The 11,750-nt window shown below is 38.3% G+C and overlaps 1 protein-coding gene across 1 annotated transcript; it reads left to right on the forward strand.

Moving 5' to 3' along the window:
* Window positions 1–2,079: 2,079 nt before the first annotated feature.
* LOC118587329 (olfactory receptor 8B3-like) lies at window positions 2,080–9,786 on the forward strand. The gene is made up of 2 exons (XM_036193237.1): window positions 2,080–2,091; window positions 8,848–9,786. The coding sequence occupies exons 1-2, from the start codon at window positions 2,080–2,082 to the stop codon at window positions 9,784–9,786; spliced, it is 951 nt and encodes a 316-aa protein (XP_036049130.1).
* Window positions 9,787–11,750: the final 1,964 nt, after the last annotated feature.

The following is an 11,750-nucleotide window of genomic DNA, read 5'->3' on the forward strand; positions in this document are numbered from 1 at the left end:
ACATATACACAATGGAGTACTACTCAGCAGAGAAAAACAATGACATCATGAGGTTTGCAGGGAAATGGATGGATCCAGAAAAAAAAAATCATCCTGAGTGAGGTAACCCAGACTCAGAAGGACAAACATGGTATGTACTCACTCATAGGAGGATACTAGATGTAACACAAAGATGACCAGACTGCTACACAACTCCAGGGAGGCTACCTAGAAAAGAGGACCCTAGGAAAGACCCAGGAATCGCCCAATGACAGAGAAATGGATGAGATCTACATGAACAACCTGGATGAGAGTGGGAGAAATAAAGAGCAAGGTTTGAGGGAAGGGAGGCTTTGGGGAGCAGGAGATCCCAGTTGGATCAGGAACAGAAAGGGAGAACAAGGAATGGTAGACCATGATGGATGAGGACCACATGAGAACAGGAGTGGGCAGAGTGCTGGAGAGGTCCCCTGAGGTACACAGTGATGCATCCTCTATAGACTGCTGGCAGTCATCGAGAGAAAGCCTAATCTGACCTAGTGTGGTGATCAGAGGCCAAACACCCTGAAGGTCGGGCTGGAACTCTCATGCAGTGACTGATGGAAGTGGATGCAGTGATCCTCAGCCAGGCCCCAGGTGGAGCTCTGTGTGTCCAGTTGTCAAGAAGGAGGAGGGACTGTGGGAGCGTGAATTGTTGAGCCCAGGATTGGAAAAAGCATGGGGACAAAAGGCCAGACAAATGGAAGCACATGAATTGTGAACCAAAGTCTGTGCAGCCCCTAGCTGGATCAGGCCCTCTGGATAAGTGAGACAGTTGAGTGGGTTTGACTGTTTGGGAGGCATCCAGGCTGTGGGAACTGGACCTGTCCTTAGTGCATGAGCTGGCTGTTTGGAACCTGGGGTTTACACAGGGACACTTTGCTCAGCCTGGAAGGAGGGGACTGGACCTGTCTGTACTGAATCAACCAAGTTTAAATGAATCCCCATTGGAGTCTTGGCCCTGGAGAAGATGGGAATGGATAGGAGGGGATGGGGGAAAGTGAGGATGGGGGCAGGAGTGGGGAGGACAGGGGAACCCATGGCTGATATGTAAAATTAAAACACAAATATAATAAAAAAAAGGGGGTAGGAAAAACATAAAGGCATGGTTTTCCCAAGTACTAGGATTAAAGGTGTGAGCCACCACCAACTGGCTCCAATTCTCTTCTAGACTGTTGTAGTCCAAGGTGCTAGGATTATTGGTGTGTACCACCATTGCCTGGACTCTATGGTTAACTATTGGTTTGCTCTACCCTATGATCTCTAGGCAAGCTTTATTTGTCAGAGCACAAACAAAATATCATGCAACACCAGGGCCAGTGCCTGTACTCTTGTCTTGAAGCCTACAAGGAGTATACAGGCTTTGACACTGATGCTTGTGAATGTTTTCTAAGAATTTCCATAAGCCAATTTTCTTCATCACAATTCTATTCCTGGAAAAAGGCACCATGCCTGAAGCAACTCTTATAAAAGAAAATAAATTAGTTGGGATTTTGCTTAGAGTTTCAGAGGTTAGTCCATTGTCATCATGGTGGGGAAAATACTGTCACACAGTATCTGAGAGCTTTACATCCTGATCTGCAGACAAGCAGGCAGAAAGGGAGTCACTGGGCCTTATATTGCCTTCTGAAAAACCCAAATCCACCACCCAGTGATATACATACTCCAACATGACCACATCTCCTAATCCTTCTAATCCTTCAAACAATTTCACTCCCTGATGACTAAACATACAAATATATGGGCCTACAGAGCTATTTTTTTCTCAAATCATCACACCAATATTTGTTAAAGCTCATTTTATTTGGTTATCTTGCCTTACTATATAAGTATGCCTCTAAACATCCAATCTTTTCAAACAGAATGATGTCAAGAAATGTGTTTACTGATGTCAGTATCTGCTAACCTAGAGATTTGTCCATCTGCAGAAGGATTAAAGAGTTGGCTTTGGCATTCTTTGTTAATTCAGTCTATTACCATGTAATTTATTTATTATAGATCTGACATGACTTTTATTTTTCATCTGTTGGTTGAGTGTGTCTAATGAGACTATAGAGATTAATGAAAGTCCTGGTAATAGAATTAATTAACAAATTCTTGTTCTTTAGTATAAACTTTGTACAATTTACTTTTGGCATGGCAGCCACAGACCCATGTAGTAACTTAGGGTGTTCTAGAGTGTTCTGCAGAAGTGCATATTGAGGAGGAAGCAAGGCAGTCCCTTTCTCAGGGAGTATACTTTTATAAATTGAAAGCCATTTATTTCAGAGAAACACAACTTAGAATTAAATTGTCTCTTTTCATGGCCTGACAATATAAAATATGTTTATTATGCAATCTTAGAATGTAAGTATAACAATTTAATTTTAACAAAATATGCACTAAGTCATTTTTTTCAAATACTAGATATGGTCATTTAAGACAATAATACCAATTTTTTAATTTTAAAAAATTTTTAATTTTTTTCTAACCCCCAAATATATTTTAATACTAAAACAAATATATGTTTCATCCTACCTGAAAGAAAAGAATATCACTTAAACACTTTCTGTTCAGATTCATTCCTTAGATCTTGATATAAATGGGCTTTTCTTTCTTTTTTTAACCAACTTCCAGGTGTTTGTTTCTTTTATAGCATTCCAGTTACTTTATTGTTCTATAGAATTCTGGTACATATTCCAGCCAGCTGTACAATTGCATTGAACATTATGTTAACTTGTTTAATCTTATATTAAACTCATGTTAATTTTGATGTAAAATTTTCCCTCATATAACTTTGTTAATGTTCCCTACAGAGTTGTACAGTTATTACCTCCTGATTTATGTTATGTATCTTTACCAGCTGTCCAGTTTTTATTATGGCCTCTTGAATGGACTCACTTCTGAGGCACTCTAACTACTGCATCCCTCATTGAACTTTTATCAGCCTCAAAGCAACTATAAGAAAGATCAGTGGCCCCAAACCTCTAAAATCAGTTTGGATGACTTCCAAAAATTGGAAGAATGGCCCAAGGGCCATCCAACTCATCCCTCTTCCTGCCACTCTGGACTTTGGTTTGGGACTCAGAATGATTGCAAGCTTCTTTGCATCAGTTAACCCCTCTGGCTTACCAGCTCAGATCATCTTAGCATCCTTCAGGACCAGCTGGGGTCCCTGACTGCTATAATACTCCACAATTAAAAAAGACTAGATCTGACTACTGATAAGGAAGAGATGTGTGCCCACCTCTTCTGACACGCTGCTTCCATGCCCACAAATCCTAAATGGTTTGAGATGGTGCCTAAAAAGAGGAGGTCATACTAAACTTCAACCACAAGCCTCCTCCTATGTATAGGCTTCTGGTTCCCTCTCACTCTGGCTCCTTCCCTGGGTTACACCTTTCCTCCTTACTTTCCTCATACATTTGTTTTTACCCTGTCTTATGAATGTTTTACTTACTGAACTTCACCCTCCACCCAAACAAAATGTACCACAAAAGCTCTTCCAATAGCTCTCACCCTATGCAAGCTCCATTTGATCTTGACACATCTGCAAAATAACCTTTTAGATGCTGTGAAGAAACTGGCTTAAAGGGACCTTTATCCTTTTCACCTCAGGCCACATGTAATTCTTTACAGGAGTCCTCTATTTTGTCCTGTTCCCTTCATTTGATTCTCTGAATCTGTCTGTTCTTTCTGCTAGCTCATTTTGGTGCAGCAGTCTTGGTCACCAGTCACCATTACCTGGAACTGACTCTGCCCACTTCCCCTCCCAGTTACACTTTGTCTCTTCCTCCTGCACCCCTTCCCCTCCTACAAACTTACTGGGCAATCATTCAGTTTTACTCTGTAACCATTCCTCTAACAATTATTTTTTCATGTCTCTTCAGGAGTGCAGGATGGCAATTGCATGATGCAGCCCAGCCGATGAAGTTAAAACTTCTGCTAATTGGCCAAAGAACCCCTTTACCATAGGTCTTCCAGAGAGCCAGAACTACCCCCCTCTAACAAAGACTCGCTTCAGCAGGAAAACAACCTTGTCTTTCTCTATATCCTCTTAATTAATTAATTAATTGATTGATTGATTAATTAATTTTTAAACTGTATAATTAATTTGATTTTACATATCAGCCACGGATTCCCTGTTTTCCCCCCTCCCTCCTCCCCTCCATCAGCCCCCCCCATTTCTATCTCCTCCAGGGCAAGGACTCCCCTGGGGAGTCAGCTCAGCCTGGTAGATTTAATCCAGGCAGGTCCAATCCCCTCCTCCCTTCATCCAGGCTGAGCAAAGTGTCCCTGTATAGGCTCCAGGCTCCAAAAAGCCAGCTCATGCAGTAAGGACAGGTCCAGGTCCCAGTGCCTGGGTGCCTCCCAAACAGTTCAAGCTAATTGACTGTCTCACTTATCCAGAGGGCCTGATCTAGTTCCATGGGGGCTCCTCAGCTATTGGTTCATAGTTCATGTGTTTCTATTAGTTTGGCTATTTGTCCCTGTGCTTTTTCCAATCATGGTCTCAACAATTCTCGCTCATACAATCCCTCCTCTTTCTCAATGATTGGACTCCCGGAGCTCCACCTGGGGCCTGGCCATGGATCTTTGTATCTGCTTCCATAAGTCATTGGATGAGAGTTCTAGCACAACAGTTAGGGTGTTTGGCCATCTGATCACCAGAGTAGGTCAGTTCTGGCTTTCTCTCAACCATTGCCAGTAGTCTATTGTGGAGGTATCTTTGTGGATTTCTGGAGACCTCTCTAGCACTTTGCTTCTTCCTATTCCCAGAGGGTCTTCATTTATCATGGTCTCTCTTTCCTTGTTCTCCCTCTCTGTTCTTGATCCAGCTGGAATCTCCTGCTCCCCTACGTTCTCTTTCCCCAGACCCTTGCCCTTCATTACCCCCCCACCTCACCCCACCCCTGCCACCTCACGTCCACTTTGCTCATGTAGAATTTGGAATGACTGTTTCCTGCTGAGACTACACTTCCCATATTTCCTTGTGGCAGGGCAAGTTAACTCCAGAAGGGAGGTACTGTGAGAGGGGAAGTAATATACAAGTACTCATCATTTCCACCACTATAAAGATTGTAGCCATCTTTTTCCTATGGACACTCTTTCATTAGCCATGGCAGGGGGTCATTCTTTAATCTGCCTGAAGGTATTTGTTCATCCATCTACCTATCCACATGGATGAAATTATGTCTGTATGTCTGCCAACAAACATAGTCCTGCCTAAGTGCAGAGGCCTCTTCCTTTCTGACTTCTGTTTCTCCTTTAAGCTACCTGTAGAACTTACTGGCTTGCTCCTCAAGGCTTGCTCAGTCTGCTTTCTTATAAAACTCAGGACCACCAACCTAGGAGTGCCACCATTCACAATGAGTTGGGTCCTCTCAGATCAACCATTAATTCAAAAAACAAAAACAAACAAACAAAAAACCAAGCAAACAGTTCTCAACCTGTGAGTCGCAAGACTCTTAAGGGTTGCATATCAGATATTTACATTATAATCCATAACAGTAGCAAAATTACAGTTATGAAGGAGCATCAAAATAACTTTATGGTTGGAGGTCACCACAACATGAAGAACTATATTTAAGGGCTACAGCTTTAGGAAGTTTGAGAACCACTACCCTAAATGTTTGCCTACAGCCTGATCTAATGGTGAAAATTTCTCAGTTGAGGTTACTTCCTCTCAGATGACTCTAGATTGTGTCAAATTGACAGTTTAAAAAAGCCAGTTACCTGATGGCATTGAACTATTTTCTTCATGATAAGGACTATACTTTGTCCTTACTGGAGTCCTAGATTCATTTACTATCTAAATGCACATGCACATGTTGTCTGATAGACACAGGCAGACTGAACTCCATGGCTACTACTTTTGTAGTGGTTGTCCCATGGTACTGGTGCTGAAACTAGGCTGCACTTCTCCAAAAGCTTCCCCTGTGCTTTTTTTCATTGTTCATAACCTCAACTTCTCTGTATGGCCCCTTCCAGCCTAGGGCTACTGCACCTTCACCAATGGCCTCTTCTGGCCTCTCACAGTGCCAAGTTTCAGTACTCTCCATGACCCCTAATAATTGCTTGTCCAATGCAACGTAGTCAACAACAAAAACGACTTAGTGGGTTATAACTATATATGAGGGAGGATATGTTGAGGGAAGGTAGTGGAGGGAGGAAAGGGAACGGGAAAAACAATGTAATTATATTTTAATTAAAATGTTTAAAAATAAAAACAAAGATTTTTTTAAATTAAAAAAAATATATGATCTTGGAGTACTGGGCATGTGACCCAGTCATAGAAGGAGCATATTCAAGGAATCAAGTTTGATCCAGAACATTGTAAACACATAGCTAACAACAATAAAAACTAACTTAAAATTGATTTTGTGAATTATTGGTGAGTTGATACCTGAAATGTGTTACCATGTTACTGGAAGGAAAACTTTGATGAAGTAATATGGAAATGTGGGATAGACTCTGGAGCATTTCCAATTTTCCTTAATAGATAAAATATAATAGAAGAATGAAGTTCACTATTGCTCAAGGTTGGACAATCCCTGAAGAGAAGGCCAGTCCAGATTAAGATATTGTGTCCCCAAGGAACTAAAAAGGTACAATTGCCCAGTGTATAAATGCAATCACCTCACTTTCTGTCTATATTGAGCATCTCTTGGAAGGCAAAAATCCTGCATCTACATTTCTCATATTAAAAGGTACATTAGGCTTAAAACACATGTGAACTTTTTTTGGGAGTGGCATAAACTGTCAACTGTGATAATAAGAAAGGCTATTCATATTTCCTATGATTCCTCAGAAGATTAATAATTATCTTATGTGTTATGACTAATAGCTCAAAAAGATACCCTGGATAAGAATGATTATTTTTATTCTGTTTCCTTTTATAGTTAAAGGAATTGAAGCCTCATAGTCCAATATCAAACTTCTAGAATGAGAGGAGTGAATTTCAATTATAAGGAAATATCAAACTTTGCTCTCATAAAAAGGCAAGTTTTCAATTAATAATTTAAATTAATAAATTATACTAATTATTTTGCTTTTATTTAACAACTTTATTGGTATATCACTAATATTTAAAATGAGATATTTAGAACATTATGTTTTAACTAAAATATTCATTGTGAAATGACTCAACAATGAAGCTAATTCAAATGTGCCTCCCTTTTTATAAGATGCTTTTTATGTATTTTGTGTGCATACAGTTGGTGAGAAGATACTTGAAGAAAGGTCCTGCTAGTAATTCCAAAGTATATAATAACACCTTTTAACCACAGTCACTATGTTGAACATTAGAACCCAATTATATTGCATAACTGAAAATTTTAAACTTTGGTTTGCATCAACTGAGTTCCTTACTGACACCAGCAACCAACTCTGTTTATGTGAACATAACTGCTTAAGATGTGCAATTCAGTATATATCATGTTGTATTTCCCCCTCAATGTCTTGACTTTTATATTTGCATAATAGTCCCACACTTATGTGATGTACCATGCTTTAGGATGCATAGTTTTCTTTCCAGTTTTTGAAGTCCTAAAATTCAGTGACTTTCCTAGAAGCATCTTGGAGGTGAGCAGAGAACATTCAGAATCTGCAAGGGTTTTAGCAGCAATTATCAACTCCATGAACATTTCTCATGCTATTCCACATTTAAGAGTTTCTCTGTGTCACACAGTACCTTAACCTTTCCTAAAATCAGTGTGGATGCTTCCAACTTTACTGAGTTCAATCTGGAACCTCATCATCAGGCTTCTATAATGAATAGCTGAGCTAGGGAAGAAGCAAAGTCATGAAGACATGGTAGGTGAGAACTGTATGAACTTTTCCAAGATAGATGTGAACAAATGACTACTTAGTTCAGATAGGGTACCAAAGATGGACCAAAGTAATGATTATATCAGAGTCTAATTTGAAGAAACAATGAGTTTATTGAATTTGCTGCAACTGGATGAGGTGTTACTAACAGGAGTATGGATGACCCAAAAACATCTACATCATGGAAAGTCTTACCCCAGAATTGATGATTACTTCCCCATAGCTGCACTGGTGGAGTGCTCCTTTAGTTAACCTTTCATACCCTACATAGTCAGCACCTCAAAACATCATGTAAAACTAAGGCAAAATTGCATACAGCTGAGAATTTAGAACAAAGTGAATACCTGGAATCTCATGTGGTGGTCTACTGAAACTCACTACCCTCCTCTATGAGGGAAAATCAAGGCAGAAACTTAAGGATCATTTACAGGTAATCATAGTTCCTCTTAATAAGATAGTAATGGCTTCTCTTAATGAGATAGTTCTTTGAAGCCAGCACCCTACACCAAATAGATAAGGGCAACCCTATCTTGAGCAATCCCACTTCATCCTTCTCCCCTGAATTTTCTAACAGTTACATTAGAATATAGCAAATGGCAACATTGAGATCATCTTTGATGGTGAAATTAGTGATAAACTGTTGTTTTCAATTTTAAGACTCTAATATAGGATATAAGACATTATATATTAATATGTAACATGAAAGATTTCTCTATTGATTCATTTTTGTTTTTTGTTTGTTTCTTTCTTTTATTTGACACAGGATCTCTTGTAGCCTATGGTGGACTTGAACTTACTGTATAGCTGAGGATAACTTTAAAGGCCTGAGTTTCCTGTCTCTACCTCTTAACTACTGGAGCAACAGGCATGTACTATCATACTTGGCAATTCTTTAATTTCATGCTGAACATTTTCAGACATTGTCAACTTATACCTCATATTTTTTGATAAGCTACTGCTGGAAAATCTATACTGTCCTCCAATTTTTCTCTATTGTTTTTGGTCCACAAATTGTCTTAGAGAAGAATGGTTCTGGCAAATGGCTCTATTGTGACTGAATTCATTCTCTTGGGGTTAACAGATGAGACCAGACTGCAAATTCCTCTTTTCTTACTGTTTCTATTAATGTATATGATCACAGTACTGGGGAATTTGACTTTGATAATTTTAATTATGTTAAATGCTCATCTACACACCCCCATGTATTTTTTCCTCTTTAATTTGTCCTTTGTAGATCTCTGTTATTCTTCTGTGATTACACCCAAAATGATGATGAATTTTATAGTACAGAAAAATATTATCTCTTACATGGGCTGTATGTCCCAACTCTACTTCTTTTGTTTTTTTATAATTTCGGAATGTTATGTACTGATGTCAATGGCCTATGATCGGTATGTAGCTATCTGCAATCCACTCTTGTATAACACTGCCATGTCCCCACGAGTGTGTTCTTATCTTATGCTTGGTTCATATTTGATGGGGTTTTCTGATGCCATGATCCACACTGGTTGCATGCTCAGACTGACCTTCTGTGATGGAAACACCATCAACCACTACTTCTGTGATGTCCTCCCTCTGCTGCAGCTCTCCTGCACGAGCACCTATGTCAATGAGATGGAAATATTCATTGTAGGGGGGAAAGACATAATTTTGCCCAGTGTCATCATTTTTGTCTCTTATGGCTTCATCATCTCCAACATCCTCCAAATAAGGTCCACTGTGGGCAGATCCAAGGCCTTTAGCACCTGCAGTTCCCACATAATTGCTGTCTCTCTGTTCTTTGGATCATGTGGATTTATGTACCTGAAACCTTCTTCTGCCATTTCAATTGATCAAGGAAAAATATCTTCCATTTTTTATACCATTGTGGTTCCAATGTTGAACCCCTTAATATATAGCTTGAGAAACAAAGATGTTAAAACTGCCCTAAGAAAGATCCTGAATAAGATTTTTATATAATTACAACATAGAGATTCTTACTGTTACATATGTATTTTTAGTCACAGTTTTATATAGAATTCATAGATATTTCCATCATTATTGTTCATTTTATCTTTTTGCCTGTTTAAGAGAATGGTAAGTGATATTTCTTACTGTCACTATAAAATGTTTTTTAAAAAAATATGAATGAATCTGACTTTGATTAAAGTAACAATAGGTTGCCATCATTTCACTGTGGACAGTTTTTATTTTCACTTGAAATAAATTCAGGATCAGCTATTCTGTCTGTACCATTCTCTTTCTTTCCTTCATGAGGGAAGAATATGTTGCTTTCAAATACAAGAATTGAATTGATGCAAGTCATTCCTGATTCACAGTTAATACAGCATATCTTGCAAATGTAAATTCTGTGCAGTAAATATTTTTACCACGTGTGTTACACTTGTCTTGTGGAGATAAAACAATGCCTATTAGTATGTGAATATATATCTATCTTATAAACAGGATTCTGAAACTTAGAGATTGGCAGCTTATGTCATCTCCCACAGCCACTTATGAGAAAAATCAAGAATTCACGCACACATTATTCACCATACTTTTTGTCTACTTTTCCTGCAAATCCATTCAAAGACAGTGTGAAATAATATTTCTAATTAATAATTTAACTTCTTCATTTCATAAGGTGGATTTCACTAACATTTCCTCTTTAGTATTTGACTGTACTTTGTTTCTTTTTGTTCTATAAATCCGTATAAGACTTGCACCAAGGTGAGGCGAGCTTGGGGGAGTGGAAGGGAAAACTGTGGTTGGGATGTATTATATGAGAGAAGAGAAGAATATACTTTCAATCATAAAAAAAAACACATTGTGCTTTGATGAGGGGAAATGTCTATCACTTTTTGTTGAAGAAAGCTATTTCATTGGAGGTCCCTTTTCTTGGGAAAAGGATGGGTGTGGCACAGTGTAGTTCTGGGATGACTGACTCAAGTTAGAGACAGTGTTCTTTTGATAAAAAGCTATTGAAAAGTTTTCAGCCTGTTTTTATTACAGTAATGGAACCATGGAAGAGAAAAGAGCACATTGTATGCAGGTGCAAAAGACATACTGTGCAAATATATGAGATCCCAATATAGAGACTCACCAATAAAAATTGAAACAGCAATTTTATGGTACTATATGAATGTTTAGTTACTATAATTTCTCTCCTTTACTCATAAAACATTGGTCATTCTTATTATTCATGGTGAAAATGGCTTAACAGTGTTTCAAGATTAAGAGAAAATATTATGGGCACTTGATGAGGAATGAAGAAGAAGGAATCAGCTTCTGGACACACAGCAGTGAATGGCTGTTGAAACTCAAGTGGAAGAATAGCTAATTCCAGCAGCCAGAAGGCTTTGTGTACAACTCAACTGAATTACTCCATCAGTCTTGTTTTTCTCCATTATTCCTAATGAATTTTAAGATAAAACTCCACTTCACTTGAAAGAGTAATAAGACTTTTGAAATATATGATTCATAAATAAAAATCTCTTTAAAGAATGCTATATTTTTTCTTAAGAGAAAACAGGCAAAGGCTGACAAAAGTGAAATTCCCAATCTGATATCATGGCTCAGTTGAAATGTTTGTTTGTTTGTTTGTTTGTTAATATAGCTGTAATAACATATGGCATTTCTGCATATGTTCTCTATTTCCATGTTTGGGGATTCAGAAAGTTTATAAAAGTGGTTTGTGGTTGCAGTTGCTTGATTTAGAGTGTTTGGCATGGCTTAATTCCTGGCTTTTGATTTCAAGTCTTCACAGATGCCCCTGATGTGATTCCAATATCAACATACTTTTTTTCACAAATTTATTTATCTAAAAGAGTTTAACTTCAAACCAGTTTCTTTTCATTTTTTCCTTTATATACAATAACTTTTGGTAAAATCATTTTCACTATGCCTCACAGTAGAGTTATATCTTCCACTGGGTAAATTCCAAA

The sequence above is a fragment of the Onychomys torridus genome, chromosome 7 (genome assembly GCF_903995425.1).
Source record: "Onychomys torridus chromosome 7, mOncTor1.1, whole genome shotgun sequence".
Classification (NCBI taxonomy): Eukaryota; Metazoa; Chordata; class Mammalia; order Rodentia; family Cricetidae; genus Onychomys; species Onychomys torridus.